Source organism: Ambystoma mexicanum, chromosome 7p, assembly GCF_040938575.1.
Source record: "Ambystoma mexicanum isolate Mex_15411 chromosome 7p, UKY_AmexF1_1, whole genome shotgun sequence".
In the NCBI taxonomy this organism is placed as follows: domain Eukaryota; kingdom Metazoa; phylum Chordata; class Amphibia; order Caudata; family Ambystomatidae; genus Ambystoma; species Ambystoma mexicanum.
In genome coordinates, this window is record NC_090939.1 from 856,791,949 (window position 1) to 856,806,487 (window position 14,539).

The 14,539-nt window shown below is 43.4% G+C and overlaps 1 protein-coding gene across 5 annotated transcripts in view; it reads right to left on the reverse strand.

Annotated features, from left to right (window-relative positions):
- DHRSX (dehydrogenase/reductase X-linked) overlaps positions 1–14,539 on the reverse strand; it is a 1,538,459-nt gene that overhangs the window by 1,131,424 nt on the left and 392,496 nt on the right. For all 5 annotated transcript variants that reach the window (XM_069637026.1, XM_069637025.1, XM_069637028.1 and 2 more), the window contains one exon: positions 11,650–11,718. In XM_069637026.1, coding sequence (XP_069493127.1) covers positions 11,650–11,718 — 69 coding nt within the window. The remainder of the gene's footprint in view (positions 1–11,649; positions 11,719–14,539) is intronic.

The following is a 14,539-nucleotide window of genomic DNA, read 5'->3' on the forward strand; positions in this document are numbered from 1 at the left end:
GGTCAATATTTCCTGCCCAAGGAGCGGATCCGGAATTTGACAGAGTTTTATCCCGGTGGATGATCCCGAGGCCTTTTCTGAAAAGGAAGGCAGTAACCTTAGGCCACAGTTTCCAATGCCCAAGCATCTGAAGTAATGCCCCGTGTCACGGGATGACACCCTGTAAAGAGAGGCACAGGACAGCCAGGAAGGGTTTTGGGTGGTTGTGCCGAAGTCAGGTGGACAGATAAGTACACACACAACTGGAAGTAATGAGAACGAAGAGTAATCAAGTGTAGCAAGGAATAAAGTACTACAGAATGGATTCCCTCTAAGGGTGTATGCAGATATAGGAAAAGAGTATTCCACGGTCCTTAGGAAAAACTCTAGCCTTCTGCACAGTTTGCTATAACAGAGGCCCACGCTGTTTGCTCATGACTTGGAACAACAGCTATGGGTGTCTGTAACGTAGAAACGAGACAAGGGAAGGGGCAGAGGTTGCCTGATGGAAACCAACAGACAAGCTCTTTACAAAAGGGTCTACAAACAGTACAAGAGAAGATACTTACAGACAAATCCAGGAAAAGGAAGTTGATAGCAAACTAGCAGAAGAAAATGAAGGGAAAGTCGTGTAACAGGATTGGATAGCAGAAGACAGTAAGGAACAAGGTTGAGAGCTCAGAGGAGCAGGAAAGCAATGAGCAAGCCCACAGGAGCAGGGCTGTGAGGTAGAGAGCCCAGAGGGAAAGGGCTTAGGGCAGCAGAGTAAAGCAGGCTGCACGGCAAGGAGCCCAGAAGGGCCGGGCAGCAAGGAGTGAGCCCTGGGGGCAGGGCTGCTGACCGTAGAAGGCTGCAGAGGACTGTAGAGGGCTGCTAGGCTGAGAACCCAGCGGACAAAGGTAGGTAGCAAGCAGCAGAGCGTGATCGGCTGCAAGGTAGGAAGCCCCGAGTACAAGGGCTGTTGGTAGCGGAGAGAAGCAGGCTGAGCGGCAAGGAGCCAGAAGGACCGGGCAGCAAGGAGTAAGCTCAGAGGAGCAGGGCCGCTGGCTGTAGAAGGCTGCAGAGGACTGTAAGCTGCAAGGTAAGAAGCCCAGAGGACAAGGGCTGTAGGCAGCCGGAGTGAGGCAGGCTGCAGAGCAGGGAGCCCAGAGGACAAGGGCTATAGGCAGCCGGAGTGAGGCAGGCTGCAGAGCAAGGAGCCCAGAGGACAAGGGCTGTAGGCAGCCGGAGTGAGGTGGGCTGCAGAGCAGAGGGCCCAGAGGACAAGGGCTGTTGGCTGCCGGAGTGAGGCCGGCTGCACAGCAGGAACCTGGAAGACCAGGGCGGAAGATAGCAGCTGAGCGTGATTGGCTGCAAGGCAGAAACCCGGAAGGGCACAGGCAGAGGCTTGAAAGCAGCAGAGTGTGATCGGCTGCAAAGCAGAGAGCCCGGCAGGGCAAGGGCGGAGGCTGGAAAGCAGCACAGCATGATCAGCTGCAATGTAGAGAGCCCAACAGGGCACTGGATCCAAAGCCGGAGTAAGGAGGAACCGCATACAAGATCCGTAGCTCGAAGCAAAAAGGTGCCAGAAGGGCTCTTAATGCAAGAGACTGAGCCCCTGCAGGCAGCAGCTTTTATACTGACCAGCCCAGCACAGAGGCAGGATAATTGGTCGCACCTGGCTAAGCACACCTGCAGACAATCGGCCTCCTCCCTCTCTGTTCCTGAGCTGGTGGAAGCAGAGCAGATCCCTAGGGCTTCTGGGGATTGTAGTTGCAAAGATGGCGAATAGGAATGGCCAGGAAAAGATGGTTATAGCCAAGTGCATTGTGGTAAGTGTAGTTTGTTGGGAAAAATAGAAAAGCACCAAAGTCTTGCAAATGGGAAATAAGGTCCATATTGATCGTAAATGTATGCACCCATGGTGCAGGCATGACACCCCGCCATTCGTTCAGATACTGAGAAAGTCTGCCTCCCAAGAAGTCTTGTGGCTCAAGGCCTCAGAATGGTTTAGAGGCGGCTGAAGCAGCCGCTGAAGGTAAAGTTGCTGCTGCTTGGGCTGACTTAGCATCTCTCCCTCGTCCACCACGAGGGAATCTTCTCAGACCTCTTTGACCGGCTTGTCATCTTCCTCTTCCAATTGAGGAATAGAAACTAAAGGACGTACTCTCCAAGAAGATGAGCCTGAATTCGGTTGTTGAGGTTGTCTAATGGCAGCACTAAGGGATTTAGCTGCCGTCTTTGAGTTCTGCAGCTTCTCCAAACTCTCATCCGCCTTGCTGCCAAACAACCTCGAGCTGTCAAAGGGCATGTTGAGTAGTCTTGCTTGCACATCTGGTGCAAACCCTGACTTCCTCAACCACGCAAATCTGTGTAATACCGTGCTAGCAGCCATGGATCTGCTGATGATGTCAGCAGTATCCAAACCTGACTGGAGACATTAACTCATTACCTCCTTACCATCCTTAATGATCGCCAGGAAGCAGTCTCTTCCTTTGACTTTCGGGATGTGATCAGCCGCCATGGCAACACAGTCCCACAGGGTAAACATAAATCTATATAATGTGCAAGTCACATTAGTGGATTTCAAATCCATACTTCCCACAGTGAAAACTTTTCGCGCTCAGGTATCCACTCTTTTCTCATCCCTCTCAGGCGAGATAGATGGGTAAGCCGACTGTCTGTTAGACGTAGCCGCCTGAACCACCAAGTTTTCAGGTGTAGGATGCTTGGTAAGGTATTCTGGGTCACTGCTGGAAGGTCTACTTCCTTGCAAAGGTTTTATTTACTGCAGCTGCAGTTTCTGGGGTCTGCCAATTAGCGAAGACCTTTTTCTGTAGTGCCCTGGTCTAAGATGTCAGTCATATCATCTTGTTCGAATGATGGAGTAGGCCTACTCCACCCCATACATTCAATGACCTTTCCCATCAGTTTTCTGTACAAAGAGTCAGCATGCTCAGAGGGGTCAGGCCTGCCAAACTCTGGTGAGGTAGCCAAGCCCCTAGCAGACTGGAGATTATCATACAAATCTCTGAGTCCCCACATTGGGGGTGCCAAACCTGTAGATCAGATGGTGGTGCATCATCATCATCAGAGGGTTCGTCTTCCTCATAAATGGCTGAAAGCGACTTAAAATCGTCTTTCTTAGGCAAAGGCTTTTTAAACCTTTTCTTGCCCTGACAACGGCTTTGACAATGTCGAAGTAGTCATGGAAGGCGGCTTCGAAACTGGTGCAGTTTTAGCCGATGTCGACCTCCATTTTGACAGCTTTGGCGCCGATGGTGTCAGCAAAGACGTCAAAGTTTTCGATGCCTTGTGCTTCTTCGACGGAACCATAGTTGTACTTGGTACTCGACTCGTCGAAGCTCTCGACGATTTTTCGTCAGATCGAGAATGTTCTTTAAGCTCGGCTTTGAAGTTTTAGACTTTGACTTCCCCTTGTCCTTACGCGGAAAGACTGGGGCATGGCTTTTTTGCTTTTCATATGAGGGGTTTGAGGCCGAATTCTCGAAGATTCGCATCATCTCGCTACGAAATGAGTCCCACTTAGCAGGGGAATCGGATTTAGTAGGACACCTGATTACCTCTGTGGAGGGATCACTGGAAGTTGAAGGTGACCTATGGTGTCTCTTCTTGGCCCTCTTAGAGGAAGAAGATGAAGAGTAATGCAATCGACTCCTCGGTCGGGACCTTTTTGACTTTTTGCGCCGGGAAGAATCCCTCGACTCATCAGTCTTTTTCTCCCTCTTCGAAGCTAACCTCCCCACCGCCAGTTTACCTCTATGCTCCCTGAGAGCTTTCTCGTTTATTGCCTGACAGGATCCGCAGTCGGCTGTACGGTGCCCAGAACCCAGACACCACAGGCAGACACTGTGAGGATCGGTAATCGACATTTTCATCCTGCAGTCCTGGCATTTATTGAAACCCGACTTAGGCATCGATGAAGTTGAAGAAGAAGACATTTTCTTTTAAAAAATCTTTCACTGAAACGCGCCGTAATTCAATCGAAGCGTTAGCTCGGGAAAACTGAACTGAAGTCAACATGCGCTGCATGCGCAATTTATGCTGATGATGATGTCGACCAGAGGCCCTGGAGGGACATCGACTCGACGACATTGCATACAGCACCCTCTGTTGAAAAAAACTTCTGAAGCACCAAAGCCGGAGAGATATTTATCATAACACAATCCATTCGAAATACTGCTTTATTATCAGCTCAATAAAGTTGGGAAAACTGGCGAACAACGAACCATAGTCCACACCCTCACAATAATAATTTTATTATACAAAGGCTTTATACCTCAATGTGCATCAGTTATGATGTCATCCTACATGGCAAACTTTAAAACCTATTGATGGGATGGATTAAGGGAACATATGTACCTATAGTTCATATAAGTGTTAAGGTCATTATTGAATGCCCCTCATCTTGTAGGCACGCCTTAAACTACCTCTAAATACGTATAATAAAGATCAATAGCAGAATAACAGCAGCGCATTGACTTCTGCAACATTGTTTAACACACTGTTACATAGACCCTCTTGATTGTTTGGGATTCTCTTGATTGGTTTTAACACAAGTCCAGCACCCATCTTTTCATCATGGCCGCTTTAATCACGTTATATTTTCTTCTGCAGCAAGCTTCTATATATCTCAGTTACCTTGCATTTCTGCTTATGTACATTCACTTCGTCTCTTCTGTCTTGTCTCTTTGGTGCACATGATTTCTTCGTATTCAATTACATGTTTCTCTTGTTACTTCAGTTACATCTTTATTCTTTAAGTATGTGCATATTGTTTCAGTGCATATTTGTATCTTCTTTTCATGATGTCACTCTGCCCTTGTCTGATTTCAATTACAGCTCTTCGATGTCCAGTGCTGTATGCAGACATCCTTCCACCACGCCAGTGCAAGGGTACAATCGATATGGCGGTCTGAGTGCATAACGTCTCTCGTATCCGTAATGTGGTATTGGAACGATACCTGGTGTCACGCAAAAATTCTCTCTTGCTGCTGTTCCAGTATGATGGAGGTGAGGGAGCGGGCACTAGAGATGACATGTACATCTGCTCATCTACACACAGTATCTAAACTATGAGCTGACCCCAGATGAATTTAGAATTTAACAAAAAGGACTTTGCTTTGTCAACATGTGTAAAGCTGATATCGAGTTGAGGAGGGTTTTTTTTGGGCAATTTGTTTGCAATATTTCTTTAGAAACTCTGATGAGCCTGGAGAAAAATAGTGTAACAGGCTTTAGACCTCCATCGACCTTCAAACCACCTATGTCATCTATTATTCATGAAATTCTTACCATTGCTGATTCTCTTTTTACCACTGAAAATACTAGGAGGGATAACTTGAGAGCTGGGAAAGAACTGCCTTTTCAAATCTTCAAAAGAATAAAGGGTTTATAATTAAGCCAGCTGATAAAGGAGGAGGAATTATCCTTTGGCCTTCGAGAACAATACAGGGCAGAAGCTTTACGTCTTTTAAATAACACCTATCATTATCAAATTTTACACACAGATCCCAGAGAGCGACTTCGCAGTTTAACAGCCTTTGCCGAAAATGGAGGGTCAATTGAGGTAGATAAAAAAGCTTTATTAAACAAACGGAGCCCTGTGACCTCAGTGTTTTACATCGTGCCCAAAGTCCACAAAAATGTTAAATCACCACTGGGCCGTCCAATTGTTTTTGCCATCGGTTCTTTATTAGAACCTCTTTTTATGTAGGTGAACGTGTTTCTGAAACCTTTCATATGTAAGGACATAAATTACATTATTAATTTTCTTGCTGATGTGAAAATGGCATCCACAGACCTATTTGTAACCTTAGACGTGAAAACACTCTATACAAGCATCCCCCAAGAAGCTAGTCTCAAGGTGATCAAAGAGTTCCTTGATTGCTGAAGCGGGCGACACAAAGTAACTACCGAGTTCATTCTTGAATGTACCCGGATAGCCCTGACAGAAAATATTTTTCTTTTTGAAGATGCTTTATTTCAACAAATACAAGGGACTAGTATGGGGGCAATGTTTGCCCCAGACTTTGCTAACTTATATGTGGACGACTTTGAGACCCTATTCATTTACGAAAATCAGAACCCCTATAAATCATCAATTGTATGTTGCTTACGATATTTCGACGACCTGGTGATGATATGAAGAAACATGCATGAACCCTTGAAAGGTTTTTGGTTTGCCTTAATAAAAAAGATGCCCATTTAAATTTTCTGATGACGGTGGATGAGTATTCAATTCCATTTTTAGATCACATTCCCCTTAAAACTGACACAGGAGAAATTAATTGTGAAAGTAAGAGCAAATAAGGCATTGTCGGTTTGTTTGGCCCAATGCATCTATGTAGCATTTAATAAGTTCAGTCCTTTGAACTGTTATCTCATTTTGTTTCAATTATCTGTTTTTAATTTTGTCATGTCCTCATTAAATTTGTTATTCGTTTTGATTTGTAGATAATTGTTCCGATTATGATGTGCACCAAGGAGTGCACTAGATATATTTCCAACATTCATTTTATTGCTGCGTCCCCGCAAATCCTAGGGCTGGGCCTGACATTGTGCATTTGTTTTCCAAAGGGGTGTGGCGTGATAACAAGCTGGGTATTTATTGTGTGAGAGATGAAGGGTAGGAAACCCAGGAGGGAGGTGGGGAGGAAAGACACAATCAGTGCAATGTTTTCAAATTTGTAAATTGCACAGTGGCATGGCCAACATGTGCACTTTGCTCCACTCCATGCCATTTTCATCAAGTGCGCTACGAAGTGCCATAAACGTGGCCGATCCAGGTTGACATGCAGTTCTTACATTTCATTTTTATTATATGCAATGAATTATATTTTAAAAACAGGTTTATAAACTACCACTTATCAGTTGTATTGCAAATAGAATGCTTTCTCTCTGGTCATGGTTACCAAAGGCCCTAAAGTTAAACAAACAAAAGTAGCCATTCGAGAACACGATCAACATCAACACAACAGACCGTCTAAACGCAAACGTCCAAAACCAAATAAAATTGTGCTCGTGGAACACTAGAGGTTTCCTTCATCTAACATCAGGACCTTCAAACCTAACAAACTATGATATTGTCTGCTTACAAGAGACATGGCTTATACACTCTCCAGTACTTGATGGCTATGAAACCCACACAGTGTTAGCCAAGAAAGGCTCTTTAGGCCGTCCAACGGCTGGTCTCCTGATAGCAATCCGTAGCGGACGAGGTCTCGTAAATTCGCAAAAGCTAAAAGAAAACCACTTTATGCTGATGGTAAAGTTAAATTGGATTACCAAAAAAAGAGAATCGTCTAAAACCTTGCTAAAGACACTTATAATTGTGACCATCTACTGGAACCCAGCCACTATTGAAAGTTCAAGATTTATCAACACAATAGAACAAGAACTGGACTGGGTGCAAGTTACATATAAGCCTGACCACGTAATCTTATGTGGGGACCTCAACATAAACAGTCAACCCTTGGCAAACTCAAAGGGATATAGATCGAAAAAATTAGCAGCAGACCAGAGGCCGACAAAATGGCAAAACTTAATGAAGTCTAGATCTTTTGACAACTTAGATCTAACATTTCCCGACTCAAATAGACTTCCAACTTGGGAAAGAGCAAATTCATCCTCCACAATTGACTACATCTTTGTATCTCGTTCTCTATTACCCCACATAATCTCCTTTAAAGTGATTAAAACAAAGGAAAGTGACCATAACCTACTAGAAACAATTTGGTCTACCTCCTCTCCGATTAACCACACCATGACCTCAGATATTGAACTTTCCACGCAAGGAACAAGACTCAGATTAACGGAAAAAGCAATAACTACTATCACAGCGCAATACAAAGACTACAGTAATCAACCCCCTAGGACAGACGTGGACTACCTGCCCCTATTGACCATCTTTAAAGCTCCTCAAAAAAAAAAGAAGACTCCACCACCAGACCGAAACCATACCTATGACACATTAGTCACGGAAAAAAAAAGAGAACTGAGGAGAATAAAAAGACAAGCAAAAGGGTTGGAGCCCTCATTAGCACTTGAGACCATTAAATTGGCCGCTAAAGACTACAAATCATGGTTAAAATGCTACCGCCATAAGTTTTACCAACAAGACGCGGAAAATATTCTCATGGCCATCACCAGAAACAACGCCAGAGACTTTTGGACCTTACTTCATTCAACTGCACCAGGAGATCGACCATGCCAAATAAATGGAATTGGTCAACTGACCTGGGAACACCACTTTCAAACCCTTTTTAAGGGTCCAACTATCAAAACCCCTTTGATGGAACCAAACGAAACCCCCTGGATCAGTGTGGACAACATTGAGGACATCATTGCCTTAATTAAAAAGTTAAAACCATCACGTGCGCCTGGACCGGATGGCATCACGAACCTCGATTTGAAATCCCATCCAGAGACTTGGGCTCCTCTTTTGAGCCAAATATTTAAACGCTGCACAATCACAAAATCAATTCCATCTTCATGGACTTGTGCAAACGTCGTCCCTATCTACAAAAAAGGGGATAGATTAGACCCAGCGAATTATCGCCCTATCGCCCTCCTTGACCCAATAGGCAAAATGTTTGGGTCCTTGCTGCTAAAACATTTCATTACTTGGGCCAAAGACTCCCCGTGCCACGACAAGCTCCAAACTGGCTTTAAAAAGAACCTGGGGACTAATGCCAACATTTTGATATTGAGTGCCCTCAAAAGCAAAATCTTGGAGGGTCGCCCACGTCTATATATCATCTTCGTCGATCTCACACAAGCTTTTGACAAAGTCGATCGAGAAAGACTGTGGAGAAAGCTTACCCTATGGAGATGTACATTAGACGTACTCAACCCAATTAAAGCCCTCTACTCAAATACTTCCATGAGGGTCCGTCTGAACAAGCAAGGCACTCTAACACAAGCAATAACAACAAACAGAGGCGTTAAACAGGGATGTCCACTAGCACCGGCTCTGTTTTTGTCCTATTTAGGCGACTTCCAGGAAACGGAAACAAAGATTAGAGCTTTTCCGCCTAAACTCGGAGGAGAACAAATCAGTCGCCTACTCTACGCCGACGACCTGATTTTGCTGGATAATACCCCCCATTGGCCTTCAACGTCAATTAACAAATCTTCAACTCTACATGACGTCAAACAATTTGGAAATAAATGAATCCAAAACAAAAATGATGATAATAGAGAAATTCTCTAAAAAGAAATCGGCACCGAATTTGAAACTTGGCACTACTACCATTGAAAAAGTCACATCTTTTAAATATTTGGGAGTCACCCTAGATAGCTCATACAAAGAAAAAGCAATGCAAGAGTCCCTACGCGCCAAAACTACCAAGCTAGCCACACAAGGAAAGGCGATTGACATTAAATATGGTAGATTCTCAATTAGACCTGTAAGAGATTTCTACAAAATGAAAGTTATCCCATCCTTGACATATGGCGCCGAAGCAATGCCGAACCTTCCCCACGACTTATGGCCAAAATTAGAAGCAAACTTCTGGCGCCCAATCTTGGGCCTGCCGAAAACAACTCCGATATCAGTAATTAGACGAGAACTAACTCTCTCCTCGCTAAAATCAATTGTGGATTGCAATAGCGTCATGCTTTATCGGAAATGTAGACAGAAAGAAACGCCTTACGCATACCAACTGATAAGTGAAGAAATCCGACTGGGTACTTGCCATATGCTCACTCGATGGGAAAGTAAAGTCTTGAACATCTTAGACTCAGTTGCCTGTAACACAGAAGATCTCATCGCCAATCCCGTTCGAGTTGTCAAGAAAATCAAAGAACTTGACTGGATCAACACCAATGACTCTGCCTCAAAATACAAACTTCTCAGTCACCTTCCTCCTTTCTCTAAGAAACTTGACTCTATCCAACCTTTTCTGAAACTATTCCCAAATAGGGCGTCCCGAAATTATTTTTTAAAAATAAGATTGAACCTTCTAGAAACCAATGAAATACTGGCGATTAGACAACAATCCAGCTTCTGCCGTCTCTGCAAGTCCACTACGGACAAGGAAACCATACGCCACCTCCTCCTGAACTGTCCGGCGACGATAGAAATTCGTGACAGATACCTGACAGACATTTTTACAAACTTTACTCTTCAAAGCGAAGAAACGTGTTGGAACAAACTGTTGGACGGAGACAAACAGGCATGGCAGTTGGCAACTATAAACATCATGAAACACATCCTTAACGTGCTTCTTCCAACACAGACTGAATGAAAAGTTCCACCGTTTCTTCCGTTTCTCTCGAACAAATCCTTTCCTCTCAACTGTTTTTTTTTCCTCTTTTTTGGAAACTTTTGTTAAAAAATCTAGAAAGATTATATACAAATAAAAAAAAAAAAAAAAAAAAAAATAGAATGCTTTACAGGTGATGGTGAGCATTCCCTGGTATATGTCAAGAGCAGAAATATGTACGCTGCGAAGCCCAAAATCTGTCTAGATACGTGAATCGATATAGCATTATCATTGCATGGAAAAAAAGAACAAATTATTTCTGCACCAATATTTCCGCTAAAGTATTATGGAAGGGAGCAACACTTTTTTCTGCTAACCATATTACAGATATATTTTTGCACTGGGGGAATAACAGCATGACTGGAAAAGAAAAGGGGCAAACAGATTTTGCCCTAATCATAGTCCCATCTTTCACCTCTGAAAAATAGAGCCATATTAATTTCTCTTTCCTCATTATTTACACCTAAAAAGAAGCAATACATAGTTTCTTGCTCAATTATTTTACCACGGTTTCAAACTTAAAATAATATTTTCCCTATCATGAAAGGAGAACAAATTGGCAGAGAAATACTGGGTCCCATTTGTTTGCCCTTGTGCTTCTATATTTATGTAATGTACATGAAATCAAAAATGTTTGCACCATTCCCTGTTGCGCAAGCAACAAACTGGGGCCTCATTACAGTAAATTTGCACCGGCGCAAGTGCAAATTTGCATGGTATTGGGACAAAAATACACTGAATTACTAGGTGTTTTGCACTGGGGCAATTATTGCCCCAGTGTGGATAGCGTGCAGAATTGCCGTAGCAGAGCTCCTGCAATGAGTCCCCTGGAGCTAAATGTGCTTGTGCTACTTTAGCATCAGCGCAACTTGTACGTCATCAGACCCTTGCTTGGGCAAGGAAAAGGCACTGCACTGGAAACCATTATTTAAAGGGGACTTCAGTATTGCATGCACATCATCGTAGAGATGTTAGTCCATTGTTTAAGCTGAGGCGCCTGTAAATGCATGCAATCACATCTCGGGAAGCCGAGCACCGCACAGCTCTTAACATCACATGGGCACGGAGCATCGACTTCGAGTGCAGCATTAAGACAGTGATTTGCTGTCCTTCTCTGGTTGCATTTTCGTCTGCTTTTCTTTTTGCAAGTAATTGCTTATATCACAGTTCTCATTTAAGTTAGTGTAATGAATCGAATTTATAATGAGTGTGTTAATCTCAGTTATTTGTATATATGCTCATAGGAGAATTCTTATTTTTGGTTGATAATGAAATTACATTGTTTTGTTGATGTATTTTGTACAAGGTTCTTGTAACCAAACACAAATTTAAAAACATTATAATAAATAAATAATGAGCGTGCACCGTTTTGTACCGCAGCGGTAGCTTTCCCACAACATACCTTTTTCATTCTGCGTTTCTTCCTTTATTGTTCTCACTGCTTGTCTGCATTCGTCTTCATTGTGTGCAGCTGCAAAAGTCAACACATGAACAGCATTTTAGGTCACTGAGACCTGCTCAGGAGGAGCCGGCAGCATGTCATGATCCATCATATCATCAAGTAGACAAGTGCTGCATAGTGTAGAAATCGAGTGAATCATGATTTCCATCGTCCACGGGCATGGGCTTCTGCCCAAGAGGATATTTATAGTGTGGACTATTATAAGCCTGGGCAATTGCATTAGTGCACAGCTGTGGGAGATTACCCATTGACTGCCCATGGCTAGGCTAATCCCTATGGCAGTTCCTGACCCTCCCCACCCAAAACACCTACTCATGGGAACTGTTTGAGGGTGATTTAATCAAGCCTTACCATCAAACGTTGCACTCAAAGGCCTGCCAGTGTTTTTTCAAAGCAGTCTTCTGAGAGTTAATGACTGAATTGGAGGTGTAAATGCGCCACTGGTGTAATAAAAATATTTTTACCAGGTCTGCCTTCAGCCACTCCATTTATAAGCGCGATGCATGCCTTTCACTGAAGTCCTGTTAAAAACAAGCACTGGTAAAGCCAACAGTTTTGTCTTGTGTATAAGCATTAGGCATGTGCCAGGCGCTGCTGTTAGGTGCCCAGATGCTCGCACGATTTTACACCTGCTACCATCAATGGCCACTACAGCAGTGCCTGGTAAATTGATTTCCTATGCCAGCGCAAAAGCCCAAACTGTTGTCATTGCCAATGCTTGTTAGACTTTGCTATTAGGTGTCACTTAAAAGCCATACAGAAGCCGGAACTATTGAATTGGAGTACAGATAGGAGAGAGCTGGGAGATGAGATGGGACACGCAGCTTGTGGGCTTTGTTTGGTTATATATCAACACACTGAATTATCACGGTCATGCTAACCCATATATCCATCCCCACCCATTACCTGCCTCCCCCCACTCAAAACACATCCTGCTGGGATCTCTTTGAGCTAACAGCTACATCAAACCTTACTCCATTTTCCAGCGGTTTCCACCTTATGGCCAGATAGCACCATTAGGTAAGGGACTGGCAAATACTTATCCCATGTCAACGCAAAAGCCAAAACTAAAAGCCGTTGCTTATTTTGTGGGCGACGCAGGACACAGATTTCTAGACTGTTCTACTTCCTCGGACTCTAAGTGCATGCACATGCAACACTGCCATTTGTGTCCCGCCAGTGTACAGGGCTGCAAACCATTCAGAGTGGAGATGAGAGTCAGGACCTTGTTGGCAGCCAGGCGGCGACAATGATCCATATGGAACTGCCAAAAGCAGAACCAGAGTCAGTTGACTGAACAGCACAGGATGTGAACAATCAAAACAAGAACTACCAAAGCCAATAGTTGTGGCTTTGTAGATGCACAGAGTACAGTAAAAGTTCGAATTTACGGCAGCATTGGGAACTAAATGGTAACGTATAACCAAAAATGGCAGCTAGCCAAACGGTTTATAGTTAAAGGGTCGAATACATTGTTTCAAAATGCAATAGTTTCGAAACAAAAGGACTGAAAAAAAATGCAAGTTTTTTAAAGTTTTTTATTATTGGGGGGTCACGCCCGAACTGCTGTTTTTTGTGCAAATACCAATATTTTTTCCGATACGAAAGCCAAAAAAAAATACATTTAAAAAAAGGCATTCGATTTTTTTTTCTCGGTCCTTTTGTTTCGAAACAATTGCATTTCGAAACAATGCATTCGAAACTTTGACTGGACACCTAGCCAAACTTCAGCTGTTCAGGACTGATATCAAAGCTTCCTGGCCTGCTTTCTCTGTTATCCTGCATTTCCTTAAAAGGAACCATTACTATTACTGCAATGAAGATGCCAGGATGCAGTTAATTGAGTGTTCTTGTTAATAAAGTTATGGTTAACAAAGCTTTCACTGTACAATGTTTTTGTAAGAAAACCACATGACAAAAAAAGCTTATTTTACATTTGCAAAGCAAGGTATATTGGCTTTGCCAGATGCATGTATCTGGCAAGAGAAATAGTTGCATTTTCAAAGCCTATGAAAAAGCTCTTTTGAACAGAAATGACCTTTAATGAAAAAATAAACGTCCTGTTAAATCACTAGTACTACAAAATATACCTTTTTATAATGTAAACCTTAGCTATAGATAATGTGAACCTTAGCTAAAACTAAACCACCGAGTCTTACAGGAAGGCCCGGTGCAGAATCCAGAAGTTTGAACATGTATGGGCTACATTCCTATAGAGAATGTGTTAAAGGAATAGTGCGCCAGAAATATTATTGTCCCGAGGGTTCGGGCATGTGTTTTTAAGCATACGTTGGTCGATCGTACAAACATTTCCTATGCACCTTACCGTAGTTTTTCACTTTTGTACACATGCGAAATCAGGCAGCAGGGTGCGGCCATTTTGTGATATTCTTATCCGTTGCTGCATCGCCCAAGCTGCACTTCCTAAATCATATCCCCCGCCCCTGAGCCTGACATCACTAGACGTGTACGTCCATTTCACAACGCCAAAGCACATCTTGTGCCAACGTTCTCTGCGCTTCAGCTAATGACGTGTCGCCAGGGAAATGGCAGGACGCCTCTTTACTCAATAAGTATAAACAGACCGCTCCACAACAGACAACATCAGATTTTCTTTTCCATTCCTCTCACGGTCTTTCTTTGAGTATTCTGTGCCTCGTTTCTGTGCTCTGGTCAGCTACCTTCGTTGCTTGTAGCCCGAGAGAACAGATACCAGTACCATTACTATAAATTATTTTCATTTCTCCCACAATGGCAACAATACAGCCCTACCAGTACGAGCCGGAGTATTCTGAGGCGGAATTACTCGAAAGAGAAAGATGCGGAAACG